The sequence below is a fragment of the Hemicordylus capensis genome, chromosome 1 (assembly GCF_027244095.1).
Source record: "Hemicordylus capensis ecotype Gifberg chromosome 1, rHemCap1.1.pri, whole genome shotgun sequence".
In the NCBI taxonomy this organism is placed as follows: domain Eukaryota; kingdom Metazoa; phylum Chordata; class Lepidosauria; order Squamata; family Cordylidae; genus Hemicordylus; species Hemicordylus capensis.
The window spans coordinates 84,363,741-84,384,185 of record NC_069657.1 but is presented as its reverse complement, the minus strand read 5'-3'; the positions used below and the strand labels follow the sequence as shown (position 1 = coordinate 84,384,185).

Here is a 20,445-nt window from a genome sequence, read left to right as displayed (position 1 = left end):
ATGGCCCTGTCCTTCAAACAACAATCTGAAGAAGACTGGAGAAAATAAATTACCCTTACTGCTTCAAAGCAAACATATGGCCTTATTTCACTTTACAGTACAGTATACCGTTATAAAGAACTTGTATTATGTATCTACCCAGAGACCAAAGTATCTGTCTCCTGCAGAGTCGAGCTATATGTTCTGTCCTGTGTTTTCAGATCAAACTGTCTGTGGAAGGGGCATATGCTCTTTTAAATTGGGTTCTTGGTTATATCCTTCCATTAACAAAATGAGACCAAGGATGCCAATCAAGAAAACCAATTAGATCCTAATGCCTATGTGATTAGGCAAAGATAATTAGCCCAGTGCACTCAAAGATCAAAATGCTTTCTTCACACATGAACAAACTGTGAAACATGATCCACAGAAGGGCAGCCTTAATTTAGTCATTAACTCTGTCCACCCACTGTAGAAGCACACTTCTCAAACCAATAAACCAGGTCAAGTAAACTAATCCCATACATAAAATGGCAAACAAAATCTGTCTTTGTCTTTTACTTTCTGTGGATGGAACAGCCCTCTATTCTTCCTAACCTTTTTGCCGCTGCCACCAAATTGACTTTTGGTATGGCTGGGTCTGCTACAAGAGCACTTCACATCTATCAAAAATTACCAAACAAAAAAAAACAAACCAACCTCAGTAGTGTGGAAAGGCTTATAGGGATGGGGTGGAGGCAGATCAACAAGCTTCTAATTTTTTTGTAACAAGGAGGTTTACTTTTAGGGGGGGAAATTGGTTCAATTAAAACATTACTTTTGCAGGGGGTAAATACAAACTCAAAACAGTTACTTACAGAACAGGTCAGGGAAAATAAATAGCTAGAGAAAGATCATCACTACCTGGCTCTATAATGGCTCTACTCTGAGTCCTCTTGTACTTTCTTACTTCTCAGCTTGGGGGCTCAATCCAGCCTGGCTGTTCCTTTTCTTCCAGTGATTTCACCTAGAAGGCTTCTCTTCTTCTGGCTGGCTGCTCACTCTCTGCATGGATTATTATTATTATTACATTTATATCCCACTCTTCCTCCAAGGAACCCAGAGCAGTGTACTACATACTTGAGTTTCTCTTTCACAACAACCCTGTGAAGTAGGCTAGGCTGAGAGAGAAGTGACTGGCCCAGAGTCACCCAGCTAGTTTCATGGCTGAATGGGGATTTGAACTCGGGTCTCCCCAGTCCTAGTCCAGCACTCTAACCACTACACCACGCTGATTCACTCTAGCGGACTTCCAGACTCTCTCTTCCTTCTTCTGCAACCTCCAGCTCTGACTTGCTCCAGCAGACTCTCTTGACTTCTCCTTCCAGGACTCGGACTCTTTAGTCCTCTCTCCAGGAGATTCTTGACTTCTCCATCTTCCAGGCCTCTGTCTCTCAGAATTCTCTCTCAGGACTCTGGGGACTCCACTGACCTCCCTCTCAAAACACTCCCAATATATACAGTTTCTCTGGCCCAACAGTTGTTTAAGCCATCCAATTAAAAACAAACAAAAATTTCCTCAATTTCTTGAACTATATTTTCCCTTCAAAAATCAACTGTCAAAATGCTAAACCAAAAGCGAAACAAGAATGAGCTTTCGACCCTACACCACCTTCAAGCATAGGGATTTGCAAGCACAGAAATCCTATTTACAACAATACAGAGGTGTTTATGAATATAATATAACACAATTCATTTATCAGGTCTTATTTACAAGAAGAGGTGTGGGAATATTAATACACTATACAATACAGGGGCTTATTTACAGAAAACCAAGTGGTCTATGCCTCCTTCCTCCACACTTTCATTCAAGCCTTGCAACTACCAGTTAAACAACACTGTTAATTGTGACATCTGCTGGCAGAATTGGCAGTGGGCACTTGCTAATACTTGGATTTATTTTGCTGATCTATGAACCCCACAACTGAACAGCCTCAGGATTTTTCCTTGGAAGTTCTGCAGACTTCCCTATGTCGTCTTCTACTCAAAATGCACAGGAGGCTGCTGAGAGAAACAATGCAGAGATCTGGAATTAGGAGACACCAGTACACAAATAATACTCACATCTTCCTTTCATATCTGACTCTGGCTCAGTAGCTTTAATATTTAAAAAGTGTGGAGCTCTAGCTGAGAGCTCATTACTAGCCTCCCCATATCAGTTAAAAAACTATGGGAGCACTTGCATATCCTGTATGTCTGGGTGGTGGCAAAGAGGGTCACAGTACTACCACAAAAAGCACTTTTTTCCTCCTTGATCAAGCGAGAGATCACTCTAAGTCCTTAAATCACATTTGGACATAGCATAATTTCAAGATTTCAAATACTGGTCTATAATGTGCTCTACATGGATTTGCCCTTGAAAACTGCTCAAAAGTTACAGCTGGTGCATAACTCACTAGCCACCTCTTAACAGAAGAGGGTGCCCAGGAGCACATTAACCCCAGTCTCTTCACTGGTTTCCTAATGCCTTCCCAGCATCATTCAAGGCTCCAATTTTGGTCTATGGAACTCTGGATTACTTGGGATTCACAGTTTTAGAAAATACTTCCATCCACTATGCCACATCACAACCACCACAGTGCATTAAGAGTGGTCTGTAGCCCACTCATACTTTTATTAGCAGTATGGGAGCTTCTGGTTATGCTGTGGCTAATAATGTTTGAATCCGAGAATCACATGAGGGGGATCTGTTGCATAAATTCCTCCCACCCAACCAGTTCTCGCCTCCTTTGCCAGGCAATGATTGGATGAGAAGGCCCCATGAGATTAGCCTATGGTCCCTGAAATCAAACACCACCAGCATGGGGAAAAGCCACAGATAGCAACTCCAATAATGTTGATAGTAAACATGATTGGGGAAATCTACTCCTGTTCCTTGCTGAAGAAAAGAATCTTGTAGCACAGATAGAATATATGAGAAAGTTTTCTGCAAAACTGCTACAATAATTTTGCACTGCTTGGTATTCTCTCTATTCCCACAGAGAGAATATCAAAAGCAAGTACAATCACTTAGTTGTCTGCTCCAAACTAATTTACCATAAGCAACAGACAACTGTTTACAGAGGTAAATGAATGAGAGACTGGCTGAGTACAGCTGTCACAGCCTCAAAGGAGATGGCAGGAACATAACCATCTAAGACAGTTAAGACAGCCCAAAGATTAAATCTGCTGGATCATAAGGAAAGGAGAAGGAAGAATCTGAACAGGATTAGTCTCCTTCTCCTGGTCAATATGCCTTTGCCACTATTCTCTAAGTCCAGCTATAAGTGACTCATAAGGTGTAGCTTCCACTCTTATCTCATCATTGGGAATACAATTTGACTCATTTGTCAATGAGTTACAACCACCATTTTTAAACTATGTTTTCAGTTCCTACAGATGTTCCCATTGATACCAGGGACTCAGTTAATAAATGCAAAGCACAACAGACACTGAGGCGTGCAAACTTAAAGTTGCATCACAGATATATGGAAACAAAACTTTTCTAAAACCAGACTGACCATACATTAAACTAATATAGGACTTGCTTAAGAAGTTTCAGTCTTTCATATAATTTTTTGATTGCTAGAGACCAGTCTAGCCTCTAAAAGCGACTCCCAGATGATGTTGACTACAACTCCCAGAATCCCCAGCTGCAATGGCTTTTGTTTAGGGATTATGGGAGTTGTAGTCAACAACATCTGGGAATCCCTGTTGGGGGGAACACATGGGAATAGAATCCCTGTTAAAGAGAATACTTTCAAACATGCTAATGTTCTCCAGTAATACATCTCAATGAGGAGCACAGGACAGATTTATGGCATATCATGATCTAGTTTTCAAGCAATTAAAAAGTCAAATTCTGGCAAATAAAACATGACAGTCTTATCAGTCATGGGTGGGGGAGCTGCTATGTTGTCAAGTAATGTGAGGGAGGACCAGCAGGCTGAGGTGATGGGATAATCAAAATCTTACCTTACAAAGACACCCACAGAAGCATGACAGGGACAGGGGAGGGAAAACATGTTAGTACAGAGATTGCAAGGAAGGAGGGAGGTGAGGAAAAGAGTGTCTGAACAGAGTTGATGGGAGTGTGGGGAGACAACAGGAAAAATGTAAGCCATCCCAAAACCAGGAGGACAAGTGTGATACAGTTTCTGTACAGATCTCTTCTCTTTACCAGAACTAGACCACACCCTTATAAGTCAGATCAATGTCAGTATTGGTATTCTCTTAAATTGTAAAAACAGAATGAAATACTCAAGATCTCTACAAGTTATGCAGCCACACTCAAGATGAGGCATGGAATTACAGGGGGAGGGGCGCAGGTGTGCTGGAGACACACACAATGAATGGATTATACATAAAACAAGAATAGCTTGAACTTCTATCTAAGAAATCAATTTTTACAGAACAGAAAAATAGTTTTTGGAATTATATTTGCTGTATGAATGTTAGGGGGGAAAGGAAATGTAAATTGGTGGGCTAGACCTCCTACAAAATGATGTGTATAATGAGATTATTCTGAATTAGACACTGCTGAAAGGTTAGAAAATCAACCACACATGCTTAATTTCATGTGATACTGAGATGCATCTCTCCTAACTCTACCATGTGAAGAAAAATGTTCAGTTCTGTCAAACAGCCAGACACACAGCTAAATTAGTATCAAGCACTGTTTTTTTAAAAACAAACAAAAACAATTGTCTTCTTTCCCATCCCACTGCACCTCTTGCTGAGATATTCTTTTCTAAACAACTGTACAGCCTCAGACATGGCTTCAGCTCAGTGCCAGGTCATGTATTTCTGTACATTAGCCAGACTTCAAAAAGAATTGGGGAGAGGGGGGAAATAGTATTATTCCTATTAACCCCTACAAAAATATATTCCCACTTGAGAACTGGATAGGGGAAATGATAAGATACTAAATTTGTATTACAAGCTAATTTAAAATATGGATTTTCCTGGTTTAATCATTTATTTCATTTATTAATATATTATGGATACTAGCTGAACCCACACAGAGCATCTGTGCGGTAGTTTACTTACTTTTAGGAGTTTTGTTGGGAGAATTTGATTGGCTGGTTGTTTCTTCTACATTCCACCCCCCCGCCTCCTGCCCCAGTCTCTCTTCCTGCCCTCCATCCCCGCCTCTTGCCCCAGTCTATTGTCCTGCTCCCCCTTCCCCCACCTCCTGCCCCAATCTCTCTTCCTGCCCTCCCTCCAAATGCCTCCTGCCCCCTCCCCCGCCCATTTCTCTCCTCCTGCTCTCCCTCCCCCAGCCCTAGTCTCTCTCTTCCTGCCCCCCTCCCACCACCCCCTGCCCCAGTCTCTCTTCCTGCTCCCCCTCCCTCACCTCCTGCCCCAATCTCTCTTCCTGCCCTCCTTCCCGCCTCCTGCCCCAGTCTCTCTTCCATCCCCCACCTCCTGCCCCAGTCTCTCCTCCTGCTCCACCTCCCCCCACCTCCTACCCCAGTCTCTCTCTTCCCGTCCTCCCTCCCCCCACCTCCTGCCCCAGTCTCTCTCTTCCTGCTCCCTCCTTTCCTTTCCTCCCTCCCCCTCCTCCTGTCCCGCTCTCTCTTCCTGCCCCCCGCCGCCGCTGGCCTCCGTGGCCGGCCTCCGTGGCCAGCCTCCGTGGCCCGCCCCGCCGCCGGCCTCCCCCCCGCCGCTGGCCTCCGCGGCCGGGGCCCCACCACCGCCTCCACGGCCGGGCCCCCCCGCCGCCTCCACCGCTGGCCTCCGCAGCCGGGCCCCTTGCCGCGACCAATCCTCCTGGGTGCGACTCAGCCAATCAGGTGTCTCCGCCGCCCAGCCAATCAGCTGGGCGCCGGGATGCACATTCTAAGGCACACCCAGGAGAATTAATAATATAGATGCATGTGCATGGACACATAGCCTGGAAGAAATGGGTCATTGCATAGAGAACAGAGCTTAGCCCTCTTCAACTGTTCAAGCAGTAAATACAGTACACCCAGCTGCAAAGGAAACTGAAGCATGCCCCCACACTGACACACTAAGTAGTTTCTGCACACATTGGCAGTACAGATGGACCTCTTCACAGGAGTGATTACCACAGACAATGAAACCGTGGATAAAGAGTCATTAACTCTATGGGATTGCAGGGGTTAGGTTCCTGGAGGCCCAAAATTCTTGCAGAAAAGAGCAAAAAATGGTCCCAAAGGGTGAAATAAAGTGCCCTACCATGCTCTGCAGGCCTCTAGTGATCCAGCAATGCCCCCCAGAAGTCCAAATTCTTCCTTTTATGAAGATTTTTTTTTAAAACTACACAAGCCACAAAATGGCTCCGTTTGACAAAAGGGTGACCAGAAATGACCTCCAAGGAAATTTCCAGCCACCCCCCCAACCCACGGATACGTGGATTTAACACCATTTTCACCCTTTTCTTTATGCGTATGCCAAGTTTGGGTGTGAGTTCCCCAACCATGGATGCTGAATCCATGGGTAAGGAGGCTGCCCTTTATGGAGTAAAGCTACCCATTGTACTTCCCCTGTATGCACTTTTGAACAATTGACGGTTCTTTTCTTCTTGCTATCCACTGCCCATGGACAACACGATTCACGGTGGGAACTCATTCCCTCCCTACTTCAACCTCACCAGGTATAGTCACCTCCCTCACCGACACAGATTTTCTTCCTTCCCCACTCTAGTTCCACAGGTAATCTCCACAGCCTCTCCATACTTATCTTGTTTATATGGACATGCTTTCCCTCAGATGCACCTGCTGCTTCTGCCAACTTCCTACAACCAGACAGCAAAGATAGTAAAACAAATGGAAGCTGCCCTATAAGGTTATTTATATACACACTGATAGGTTAAAATTTGACTGTTCTTTCTATTTTAGTCCACTGGCAGAGGAACTGCAGATTCATACAGGAGTTGGGCCTGCGATAACTTTCTAGCCCTGTTACACATGGCAAACGCTGAACTTCTAGGGCTGTTACATGTTACCTGCGCAGAGTCTTTGCAAGCATATTAGTAGTTCAGTCCAAGGTGAAAGCCCCTTGATTGCTAGGTAATGGTTTGAACTGGTGCCATACATGCATGCCAGTTGGTGGGGGGGGGCCTGTACACATACAAGCAAGCAAATATGAGAGACGAGAGGAGATTGGTCATCTACTGCTGCTAATGTTAAAGGCATTCAAAACAAAACTATCCATTAATGAAATACATATGCTTGGCAAGTTCAATGCTTGGTACATCATTTAGGACATGAAAGAAGTAGTTCTCATTCTACAGTCAACCAGCAGATTACTGAAGTTAAGTGGAGGTAAAAACCAGGGCAGGAATTTTGAAACAGGAGTGTTATTTCATCATCAGAGACATTCAGTATGCAGGTACATTCAAACTAAACACCATGTCCAATTTAACTCAGAAGCAAACTGCCAGGAGCAGGAAGGAAAAAGATAGCAACACTTCAATTCCATCACCACATATTACAAGGCAACAGTTTCATTTCCTTCTGAAATCATTAAGTACCAGAAGCAAACATATCAGATATTATCTCAACCATCTTCTACAAGTTACAAGGTTGTTACACACGATAAGCAGGGGGTGGTTTGGAGATGGGAAGATTTCTTACTCTAACTCAGACAAGCAGAGTCTCGGGTCAGTTCTGCAAGCCCCACTCCCAGACAAGCACTACAGTCATGGTCTCTATTGCTGGAGCAGAGGCCGGGGGTGGGGGGAGCCTCCATGTACTGGGAAAGCCTCCCCAGTGTGCTCCAAACTAGGGATGTGCACGAACCTGTTTGGAGGCCCTTTTACAGGCCTCCGAACAGGTTCAAACACTGGCTGGTTCGAACGTTTAGCGGGGGTGGGGGGTAGGACTTTAAGGGCAGGGGAGGGTGCACTTACCCCTCCCCCCGCTTTCCCCCTGCTGGCGATGGAGTTTTGTAAAATCTTCCCTCCCTGCCGCCTCCTCCTCTTCCTCGGCCGGAAGTACCGGGCACACATATGCGCACGTCACAATCACACACAAGCCCATCTGACATGCGTGAGTGCGTGCCTGACGTGTGTGAATGCGCTCCTGGTGTGCACGCACACCCGGTACTTCCGGCCGAAGAGGAAGGGGTGGCAGGCAGGTATGCTGCCACCCTGAGGGATTTTACAAACTCCAGTACCGGCGGGGGGGGGGGGCAGGGAGAGGGGTAAGCGAACCCTCCCTCGACCTTAAAGTGCTACTCCCACCACCCCTTCGAGCCACCCCCACCCCGTTCCATGCACATCCCTAAGGGAAAACCTTCTGATTCGTCAATTGCCATCTGATTGGTCGGGGGGGGAGGAGTGGGGGGGAGCAACTTCCCAGCCATTTTGAGCAAGCAATCAGAGAGTGTTGTTCACATTCATAGCCCCATCGCCACAGTGCTCCCTGACAAACATGATGGTCGGATGGCAAAACCTGGGGAAAGTGGACACAGGATCAACAACCTGAGGTATCGGGGCTTCCACTCTACACTAACCTGGGTTAAGATCCAGGGTTGGAAGCAGGGTTACCCAGATTTGGATAACCAGGGCTTGGAGGATTTGGCCTGGTTCATACAAGCATGCAACCCTGAGTTATCTGCCTCTAACCAGGTTTAGATGATCGTGTGAAAAGGCTCAGTGTCAGACACATTATCTTAGCCCCAAGCAGCCTAAGAGTTTTTCATAATGAGAAAATAATTATCATAAGCTACTCAGTCATCTTAGATCGCTCCCAAAAGGAAAGGAGCTGCTTATCCCATCTCAAGATTGGCAAGGGCAAAGAAAGAATCAAGCTCTCACCACTATTATCCTTTTGAGGCTATATGACAAACTGGACATAGTGTCCACTATTTCCATAAGTAGCTATTGCCACAGGTGCCATGGTTAGCGACTACAAGCAGTGCCTCAGGGACAGGAAAGTGGGGCCCTTGGGAAGACTGGCCTTTCTCAGCCAGAAATTATAATATTCTCTCCCCTGAACTGGTCTTGTAGTAGCAGGCATGACTTGTCCCCTTAAGCTAAGCAGGATCCACCCTGGTTGCATATGAAAGGGAGACTAGAAGTGTGAGCACTGTAAGATATTCCCCTTAGGGGATGGAGCTGCTCTGGGAAGGGCATCTAGGTTCCAAGTTCCTTCCCTGGCATCTCCAAGATAGGGCTGAGAGAGATTCCTGCCTGCAACCTTGGAGAAGCCACTGCCAGTCTGTGTAGACAATACTGAGCTAGACAGACCAATGGTCTGACCTGGTATATGGCAGCTTCCTATGATCCTATGACAGTTATCTCCAAAATCACACTTCAGTCTCTCTGTGCTTTAGATATTTATTCATTACACTTTTATACTGGCCAATCAATATGTCTCTAGGCAGTTGACAAACATGAGCTCTATTGCTGATAACAAGTCATCTGGGCATTCAGTTTTGCTAACAGCCAGATTCATCATATCAGAAAGAACTAGCTCTGGATCATCTCAATAATTCACTTTTGATGGTAAGGATTCAAACAGACTGAGAAATACAAATGAAAGGGTCTGGCAGTCTTACCTCCTGAGTGAATCCTCCTCTGAACTTTCCTCAGGCATTTCCTGGTTTAAGGCGTCCTGTGATACATTCCCAGGTCTATTTGAAGCAGATTGGCTGTAAACTCTTTCCCAATGTCCCGTCTCCTGGTTAAAGACCACTCCCACGGTCCTTTCCTCTGGAGGGTTAGAAGATCTTCCGAGTGGCAGTCTGCTAGAAGAAGGAGTTCTGCTTTCCATTCTCTCGGAAGGAGCCAGCTGACTGCTGCTGGATGACACACCATCCACAAACGTGCTTTGGACCTGCCCAGGTGCATAGCTGGGTGTGCTTCTTTCCCAGCGAAGTGTGTCATTGTTAAAAGTCAGCAGGTTGTGACAGGCGCGACAGCGGTTCAGGTGCCCCCGTGACAAATTGGAATTGTTTTCACTGCTATGCGGGGTCTGTTGATGAGAAGGGCCAGGCCTATCAGGCTCGATGTTATTGTTAAGCATCTCCTGGGACTGATGCGACTGACTGGGTTCACCACCTATCCCCTGATCTAGCTCCTGAAGCCTGTCATATTCCAAGAAGAACCGCCTCAAATCGCACTGAAGCTCATTGCGAATGCTGGCTGGATTGCTAGGGACAGCACTACTAGAGCTTTCTGCTTCAGCTCCAGGAGCTGGAAAACCCCTCCCTTCTGTAGCTGAAGTATATACAGAAGATTGGGAGCTTCCTTCCTGCTGTCTCAGTACTGACAACAAGCTCACAGAAGAGGCACTGGTTCTAGGAGGAGGCATGCCTTCCAACTCCGAGCGAGAGCCCATGTTCAACACTGTTCGAGTCCAATCAGACCCCTCTAACCCAGAGGCCATCTCTCTTGAAGACTGGTGGTATCTGGACGGATGACCTGACAAAGGCCCACTAAGGGATCTACGAGTGGGGCCCAAGCTAAGGTTGCGCAGGGTGTTGCCAGCAGTGCTGCTCTGCACAGTGCTGAAAGCAGATGGTCGGTTAAGGAGCCCTTGCTCCTGCTGTGCTGTAGATGCCTGCTCCTGGGGCTGGTAAGGCTCCATTTGCACAGAAGAAAATGAAGTGCCAGTGGACCCAGAGGATGTGGAAGGGGCATTGTCCTGGGATGGGAAGAGAGAAGAAGGAAGTCTTGCACTAGAACATCGCCTGCAAAGGCACAATACCCCCAGATGCTGGCAACATTTTACTGAGGGATAACTGACGGGCTCACTGAAGCCATTATAGGCAGATGTTCTAGAGGCCTCACTAGCTGGAGGTGGCGGTGGAGGTGGTAGTGGAGGTGGTGGTGGCGGAGGGGGAGGAGGAGGGGAGGGAGTAGCCGAGTCCTGCATGGCATTTTGCTCTCCCACCTGGATACCAGAGGAACGCGAGGACAGCATATGCAGGAAGTTGTGGAGGAGTGGTGTGCGTCTCACAGGCTGAGATTGGAGGATGGAACGCTGACGATAGTGTGGCATTTCTGTACTATCCACAGGAATTTCCACCTCTTCATCATTCTGCAGAGAAAGTGTTAAACGAAAAGTTACCTTGCAGCAAAATGAAAGGATCCCAAAACAACAACTGGATTAACCTTTACCACAAGCAAAGCAGAAAACCCGCCCTTGAGCAGGACAGAAATGCACTTTCTGTAAATAACCTAAGATCCAGAAAAATCTGCCTTACACTTCTGTAGTCCACTCCAGCAAAAGGGCAATCCTGTCATAGATGTAGACCACAACTACATTTTAGACAGCTTCATCAACACTGAATTGCTAATACAACACACAAGCATGATTGAAGCTAAGGAGGAGGCTTTTGGCCAACCAGCAGGGATGACTGCAACAGCAAGGCAATAGCAGTTCAACAAAACCAAATACATCTGAGATTTCCCAGACACAGAATATGAAGTGTTTATTATTCTCATGCCCTATTCTTCCTTTAGAAAGCTCAGACCTGCTTACATGGGGCTCCCAACGGTCCCTCATCTACATGCTTATCAGATCCAAACTTCCTTAGCTTTCTACAATATCAGGTGCTCCCAATCATTCACGCTTAGGCACCTTAAGAAATAAATATCCACAGTCCACTTGATCACACACACAGTATACCAAGAAACCTTTAGGCTATAATAACCATTATAGTTCCTAGAAACAGGAGAATTAGTAGCCTTATAACGGAGTGAAAACAAAATTATTACCTGTTGGTTGGAAGGGTTAACAATCGCTGTGAGTAAAAAATGCCCAAGGGGATCAAATCGTACTAGCCTGAAACAAAATAAGAGATTTCAATTCTAACAGAATAAGCTGTTCTCACCAACACCACTTGTGAAGTCTTCTTACATTTCTGTACTATAAAGAAACACATAGTTTATCAAATTCACAAATAAAGATAGGTAGGTTCATCTGTCCCTGAAATGTACCCAACTCCAAATGACAAAAACCCTGCCATGCATATGAATGAAGCAACAGTACACAATTCAGCACAAGAAACATTAAACAAGCCAAAATGGCTACTTAGACTAAAGGAGACAAACGGCCCCGTAGATTGAGAAAGTTGCATGGCCACAACAGCTCATGAACTTTCCACTAGAGAATATGCTGGTATTCTCAGACTACCCAGCAGCTCATTTTTGGAAGGAACACCACCACAAGTGATTGTTTTTTTAAGATTGTACTGAAAAGAGAAGTCTGAACCCTCATTAATAGTGAAGGCTAAAGAAAGCAAGATTATGAGCGTTCCATCCAGCAATACTTCTGCTCTATGTTTCGTTCAGTTAGAATTCCAATTCTAGGGGATGTGCCTGTATACACATTTACTGTCCTCCAGTGTCCCATGTTTCTTATCCTTTCAGTTATTTATTTATTTATTTTCACATTTTATATCCTGCTTTTCCTCCAAGGAACCTAGAGCGGTGTACTACATACTTGAGTTTCTCCTCACAACAACCCTGTGAAGTGACTGGCCCAGAGTCACCCAGCTAGTTTCATGGCTGAATGGGGATTTTAACTCAGGTCTCCCCAGTCCTAGTTCAGCACTCTAAGCACTACACCACGCTGGCTTACAACTTAAAGTAAGCTTTCCAAAATGAATTTTTATATATATATATATATATATATCATTCATTCTATTCCTTTATTTCAGGAACAGAATTTGGAGGCATAGAGCAAAATTCTCTGAAAATTAAAGGCTAACAAAGAATACAGTTTTTCTACAGTTATTTATCTACTGCTTTAAAAAAGAAAGTTTTACAAAGCAGCTCACATAGAAAAAAGAATGAGAAGATGATTCCTTGTCCCAAAAATACTCCTTTTGGGAAAGGGAACCATCTTCTCATTCCTTTTCCTATGTGAGCTGCTTTGTAAAATTTTCTTTTTTTAAAAGCAGTATATAAATAACTGTAGGATTCTGGGAGTCCTTTTTTGTTTTTTCTGTGAAGAAACAAAACGGGCAAAAGAAATAGCCACTGGGACAGATGCTATGCTAGATTGAATAAGAACAGTTTCTACACCCCCTGGAAGAAGGGAGTCACTACTTTAAAAGTGTCTGCCCAGTTAGAAGCTGTTATTGTTATTAGCAATACAGCAAGAATTTATCTGAAGGAAGTATAACCTTCCATTTGCTTGCCTGAACTTAATTGACTCCACTCATTTAGGCCAAGAAGGGATGTGCACGAACCAAGGTTTGTGCACAGGTTCAGCGCTGTGGGGAGGCAAGCGGGACCTTTAAAAAAAGAGGAGAGCAGATTCTTACCTGCTTTCTGCCACCACACGCAGCTTCCTGCTGTGAAGCTTCTGCCCCCAAGAACCCACGTATGGCGCTGGCACATACATAGTGTCCGCACATGCGCAAGCACCATTTGCGTGGTCAGCAACACCATGCTGACCATGCTAATGATGCCCACGCATGTGCACGCCAGCTCCGCATGCAAGTTCTTGGGGGCAGCGCCATCGCAGCCGGAAGCTGCACGTAGTGGCAGAAAGCAGGTAAGGAGCTGCTCTCCTCTTTTTCCAAGATCCCACTCACCTCCCCGCAGCGCCAAACATACCTAAGGCCAAGACATATACAACTTTTATTTCTAAATGGTGTTCCACAATATTGGGTCTTCAAAATAGGTGTGCCAATTAGCATCATCTTTTCCTTTAAGTCACCTCAAATGAGTTTTTCTTCCTCTTGAAACAGGCCTGAGAATGATACTATGTTCTCTATGAAGTTACCAAGATACTACACCTTGGACCAAAACTGAACTCTCAGCCCTCCCCGCACTGCATAGAGCTGACTGTTCTCACCAGTCACGTCTGTGCAGTGCCTGGTTTTCACAGTACCATTGGGGCTCTGTTAAGAGAAAAGGAGCCCTGTTGAGCCCAGTGCCCTCTTGGAAGGTACACATGGCGTGCTGGGAACTGCAGCCTTTCCAAGTGCTTTCCCTATGGAGATCCAAGCAGAAAATGCTAAGAATTACACTTCCCAGCTCTCTGTATGCACCTTCCCAGATACCACTGGGGCTAAATAAGATTCCATTTTTCTCAACAGACATCTCCACTGACACTGCAAAAAACACAGCAGTGCACAGAGGTGGCCAGTGGGAGAAGTCACCTCCACCCAGTGCCAGGAGGGCTGTGCTGAGTATTCAGCGTTGGCCAACGCTTCACATAGGCCTTTTTGGTAATGCTTAATGTTAGCACTAACTAAGCTTCAGTAGAATTGGCCATTACTTCCTGTATTTTGTTTGATAATCCACAGTAGCAACCCCCAGCACAATAACCATACAGGTTCACCTGACCTACTATACCACATATGCATCTCTTTGAAGTCAAAAGCTAGTTCCCTGAGAAGCACTCATTCTCAGAATAGTGCCAAGGCGGCATGAAGCTACATTCAGTAATTTTCTTTTGGCTTTATTGACCAGGTCTCAGGATAATATCTGGCACTGTCAGCTTGCCAGGAGACAGAGTTGGACACAGGCTACCGCCAACTACTAAGATAGCCTAAATGAGTAATAGCCAGTAAGAGAAGTACCTTCCTTATCATATCTAAAGCAAGTTATTTTAAAATATGTTGATATTTTCTTGACTAATGTTTATGTTCTACTACATATTCCACTACTAAGAACCCCAATTCCCATTCTGCCATGATTCCACGTTTAAAAAGACGCAAGTTTGGGGCAGTATAAAAATATGTTAAAAAATAAAATAAAATAATAAAAGTTCAGCATCTCCCATGTATTGCTACTAATGAATTACTAACACTGTTGTATGAAAAGTAGGGAAACAGCCTGAACAGCTAGGTGAAATCGGACTCAAAAAATGGCATAGATCTTTGACCCAGATCAACTAATGCTGATGACTAGTCGCAGTGTTGCAATGCCAGCTACTGACAGTATTTTATGGAGGATTTAGCAACAGTACAAGAACTAGTGTAACTAAATCCAATTTTATCCCACTCTTCCTCTGGAAAGGTCAGAGCCGATTTCTTATGGTTCTTAAGCAATCTCCCATTGAGGAGTTTCAAGGACAGATCCACTTAACTTGAGCAGCTGAATTGCATCACATGCCTTCAAGCCATTCCCTCAATCTGGTTACTAGTGGCCATTAGGATGCTGTGATAAGGGTCTCCAAAGGACTACCAGTTTGTCAGTTACTTCCTCCTTTTACTTTACTTCTTAGTAAAGGCACATAACTGCCTATGTAACTATATCCCAAATGATTACCCTGCGGATTTCTTGTAAAACCAATCCTCTCTCCTACTCCTCTCCAATGAGACACAATTCACAGGGAAGGACCAATTACTCACCGGACCCGCTCCATTTCACTGGCTGTCTTCACAACTGCAAACGGCTCCCGGCGACTCCAGTCCCAGAAGTGGATTTCATTGGCTGTTGCAATTAGTAGGAGCTGGGCCGTTGGATGGAAAGCCAAAGATGCAATGGCATTGTTGCTATCTGTAAACCAGCTCTCACTTCCACCCTAGAGAAAGCCAATCTAGTCACCAGTGGTTTTGAAACACAAATTCCCAACAAATAGAACCCCATAATAAGTTTATCTCATGATCCTAAACAAAGTCCTGCATGTACCACAGATAAATTAGCCAATAACTATGTCACATACATCTATTGTCACATACGCTCTCGTTTTATATCATCTCCTGCCCACACGCCAAACTCTAGGATCTGTTGTACCACTAACTACAGGCAAGTTACTATAGATTGCCTGTAGAGTCTGTCCATGACACAACCACACATTCTGGAATAACCCACCAGGAAGGGCTCTCTCTCCACTAGACAACATGTGATGCCTCAAGATTAGAGAGAATGAATCCAAACAGGTACAAAAAATGAGGTGAAATATGGATGGGAAGGAACCATGTCACCAGCTCCACCCCATGCTTTCTTTATTCTTACTACCAGAGAGTCATGAGAAGAAGCAGTTCCTACACCACTGTGGTAATACATGAATCAGCTATGCATATAGGAAAAACAAACATATATTGGAAGGAACTTACATGCAAATCCCAGATTCTAACCTCTCCATCAAGGCACCCTGAAGCAATAAGCCCTGGGATGGTAGGATGAAAGGTTACACACCAAGGTGTGCGCCGATGTCCAACTAGAGAGTGAACACATTTGCCCGTTTTCACCTCTGTGATGTAAATATTGTGATTCACATGAGTTGAAGCCATGAGGGTCCTGGGAGAAAGAGCGTGAGCACAATTTTTAATTTTATGCTGTTTTTGAATTGTTAAAACTGTTTTAACCTTTTATATTTGTTTTAATTGTTTTTATGTCATTGTTAACTGCGCAGAGACGAAAGTTTGGTCGGTATACAAGTTACCGTATTTTTTGGACCATAAGACGCACCTGACCATAAGACGCACCCCCGGATTAGGGGCCGAATCGGCCCAAGATACTGCCGCCGCTGCCGCAAACCGCCCGCCCGGATTAGGGCCCGAATCAGCCCAAGCTACTGCTGCCGCCGCCGCCGCCGCCCACCCAGATTAGGGGCCGAATCAGCCCAAGCTACTGCCGCCGCCGCCGCCCACCCGCCCGCCCAGATTAGGGGCCGAATCGGCCCAAGCTACTGCCGCCGCAGCCGCCGCCCACCGTCCCAGCTGCCCGAGTCCTCACCACCTTCAGGGACCCGCAATTGGAGAAGGAGAGAGGAGCTCGCAAACAGAGCTCCTCTCTCTGCAAAGCCTCGGCCCGAACTGGCGCTTTGGGCGCAAAGGACGCCTGGGAGTTCCGAAGAGCGTCAGAACTCCCAGGCATCCTTTGCGCCCAAAGCGCCAGTTCGGACCGAGGCTTTGCAGAGAGAGGAGCTCTGTTTGTGAGCTCCTCTCTCCTTCTCCAATTGCGGGTCCCTGAAGGTGGTGAGGACTCGGGCAGCTGGGAGGGCGGGCGGGCGGCGGCGGCAGTAGCTTGGGCCGATTCGGCCCCTAATCCAGGCGGGCGGGCGGGGGCATTCGGACCATAAGACGCACCCTCATTTCCCCCCCACTTTGGGGGGGGAGTGCGTCTTATGGTCCGAAAAATACGGTAAATAAATAAATAAATAGTGGTAAAAAAGATAGATTTTGTTGTTGTTTTTTAGTTTAGCAAGCCATACTTACTAAGAAAAAGAAACAAAGAAATATAATGGAGAATTATATGAACCCATACTGAGAATCCCTGCTTGCTTGCTTGCTTGCTTAAGTACCGTCAAGTCGGTGTCGACTCTTAGCACCCACATAGTCAGAGTATCTCCAGGATTATCTGTCTTCAACTTGGCCTTTAAAGTCTCTCCATGGTGCATTCACTGCTGTTGTAATCGAGTCTATCCATCTTGCTGCTGGTCGTCGTCTTCTTCTCTTTCCTTCCACTTTCCCCAGCATTATGGACTTCTCAAGGGAACTGGATCTTCGCATAATGTGCCCCGAGTATGATAGTCTGAGCCTGGTCATTTGTGCCTCAAGTGAAAATTCTGAATTGATTTGTTCTATGATCCATTTGTTTCTTTTCCTGGCTATTCATGTTTCAAAGTCTTCTCCAGAACCAAAGTTCAAAAGGGTCTTGCTTCTTCAAAGTCTAGCTTTCACATGGATCCTACCAGATTCAATCTAATGCTCAAACCACTTAGCCATCATAGCTCTAACAGTGACGATAGCCAGTTTTTTTACATCAGCCAATACAATACTAGTTTTCTCTAGCAAGCTTTAGTTCACAGTGACCCATGCCAAAAGGAAAATGAAAACACTCAGCACGTTTAAAAAACAATCTGAAGGTCCAATATGGAGAACTTCCCCTTACTATCCATTTTATCCCATCCCTTCAGGATAACTCAGTCCTGATTCTGAAACATCATATTTGCAACAGTCCTAATAGCACTAATGACCCAGCCCTTTATGCCTCAACATACAGCAATCAGATATGTAGAAGCCAGTCTCTGGGTTTCATCTCTCACATTCTAGCATGACCAACAGAAACAAAATCCAAAGGGGTATCAAAACAGAGATGGGTTAAGTTATCAATGGCTTGGTCTTTCAAAGTTCTATGAGACACAAGCAAGCAGACTCAGTCTGTGACATAGTGGAAAGAGTGATGAATCAAAACTTATCCTCCTTGCCCAAAAAAGATACAATTGCATTGGAGACAAAACATGTACAGGACACACAAGTACATGCACTACAGTCTTGTAAACAACGTGTAAAATATAGTTCCATCTGCCATCACAGGTATTTCACCAACTGTTTATATAAACATCTCCTGCCATTGTCATTAATCTTCTAACTGCCATTATTGATTTAAGGCTATACTTCATATAAACAAAAAGTCTCATATCATCAAAAAATCAAGAGCATTTGGTACTGTGAAGCTAGAAGGTACTTGGGCAGTTCTCACTGACAGCTCTAAGCTTGCTGGGGAACTCTTCCTTTCATATTCTTTTCTGACAGACTACTTAGAACGGAACAGAAAAGAAGTACGTTATACCTGTCTGGGCTGAATGCTAGGAGGAAGGTGGAACGTGGGCTGTCAGGTAGCTCAACTTTCTGGAAAAAAACAAAAAGCACAAGATATGATCTGTTATGTATACCACCACTCCCCACTCTCATAAGATCAATAAAGGAGAATTGAGATAAATCCATAATACTTTCATGAGCATCTGTGGATCATATCATCAGAAAAGTATACATTTTTAGTTTGAACTGGTCACACACTGGATACAGTACTTAATTCAAATCCAACGTGTGCAATTCAAATCCAAGTATGTTAGGATTCCATAACTACCCAGAAACAGAATGTTCAAGCTCAGAGGCCAACATGCAAAATATGCTATCAAGAACCTTACCTTGCCCTCCCATTTCATCCACCGGGTTTTATCTTCTACCAATTCCTGTAGGAGACGTTGTGCTCCCAAGGCTTGTGTGCCTCGTTCTCGGCCCCACAGAATCCGCACAGCATTCTTCTCTGGTACAACCTTCATGGCTTTTCCTATCTCAGTGTGAGGAAATGAGTCACCAAGAGACACGGGATCACAAGTGCCAAGAAGTTACAGAAAGGCCATCGACAAGTTGTCAAGGTTGCCCTCATGGACGTCTATATAACAAAAGAAGCATTCAGAAAAGAATCCAAGCCAGAAGCATTCAAGTGTTGATGCAAATGGGTATAAAGAGAGATATTTGTCTAATGTTTCCCACCTCTAGTGTTCTTTTATTATGGCCAGACTCTGATTAACACACAACATTGTTTCTGTAGCATGTGCAAGACAGATCTATTGGATTGTAGAATGATGGCCCCGAGAGCAACATTTTCATTTCTAACCCACCACAAAGGTGGCAGCCTTCAAATAATTTTCTTCCAAGAAATCTCCTTCTGTTTGTTGGTCATACAATGCACAAGTATATGCCTAGAAATTTAACAAGCAGCACATCCTTCTGTTGCTTCATTTCACACGTGTTATACATTTGTTACATAGATAACATTACATGAATATTCTACAGCTTGTCTGGCTATATTTTTTAATAACCCACCAGTTACTAATGGATTTGTCTGCACCACTTTCATTTCGGAAAGTATTTGTATGAACTCTAGAATTAGAATGTTTGCAAATCAAGACAGTTTCCCCTCAAAAATTTCTTACTCAATAAGAAGTACACACAAAGAAAAATGTATCGTTGATACCCCACTTCGTGTCTACAAACAACTGAGTTTTGTCATCAAGACAGAAATGAGCAACCTGGCAAGGGCCACACAGCAATTCCACAACTGAGACTGGATCTGAACGTAATTTAAGTCCAGCACAGTATCAGCTGCAGTGTTCCCTCTAAGGCGTGTGCATGTGCGCGCACTCACACATGTTTTGATGTCCACTCAGTTAATTTTAGATCTCGCTCAGGTTGAATCAGGCAGGCCCCACCCTGAATGCATGTGCGCACACACTGCCTTTATACTGCTGCCCAGAACAAATTAATTCCGCACAGATGAAAAAATTAGAAAGAAGGCTGATCAGCTGGATTACAAAAGCATACAAGAAAAGTTCTTGCATCAAATATTATGAACCACCAAAGCATAAAGCATGATAACTTCCAGTTTCATTACAAGCTTTACTCTATAAAGAACAACTTCCAAATTGCTGACCCAAGGCAACAGCTGCTTACTAAGAGGGATATTTTTAATCAACCACCAGAAGAGAATTTTGTCTTGCTAAAGCAAGTTAACAGAATTCTTAAGGGAACTTTCTGGAGGAATTGTTTTGCACTCAGACATAATAAATCAAGTTTACATGAAATAAATTAATTTGTGTACATTTGATTAACTTTCATAATCTATTTTGAGTATAACTGAGGTGAGCAGTTACTGTTGTTCTGAAAAGTTTATGTATGGCCCTGAAGGTAATGGTATTAAATTGAGGGGGAAATGCGTGCACACACCCTTAATTTATTTCTAACCATAAAGGTTTTTGTTTTTAGAAGTTGTCTGATCAC

The 20,445-nt window shown here is 44.6% G+C and overlaps 1 protein-coding gene across 7 annotated transcripts in view; it reads right to left on the bottom strand.

Annotated features, from left to right (window-relative positions):
- AMBRA1 (autophagy and beclin 1 regulator 1) overlaps positions 1-20,445 on the bottom strand; it is a 271,553-nt gene that overhangs the window by 234,179 nt on the left and 16,929 nt on the right. For 5 of the 7 annotated variants that reach the window (XM_053275343.1, XM_053275350.1, XM_053275336.1 and 2 more), the window contains 6 exons: positions 18,810-19,057; positions 18,452-18,510; positions 15,991-16,174; positions 15,283-15,455; positions 11,690-11,756; positions 9,526-11,009 (listed from right to left, as the gene is read on the bottom strand). In XM_053275343.1, coding sequence (XP_053131318.1) covers positions 9,526-11,009; positions 11,690-11,756; positions 15,283-15,455; positions 15,991-16,174; positions 18,452-18,510; positions 18,810-18,944 — 2,102 coding nt within the window. In that variant the 5' untranslated portion in view covers positions 18,945-19,057. The remainder of the gene's footprint in view (positions 1-9,525; positions 11,010-11,689; positions 11,757-15,282; positions 15,456-15,990; positions 16,175-18,451; positions 18,511-18,809; positions 19,058-20,445) is intronic. The other 2 variants (XM_053275370.1, XM_053275388.1) reach the window with 2 other exon arrangements.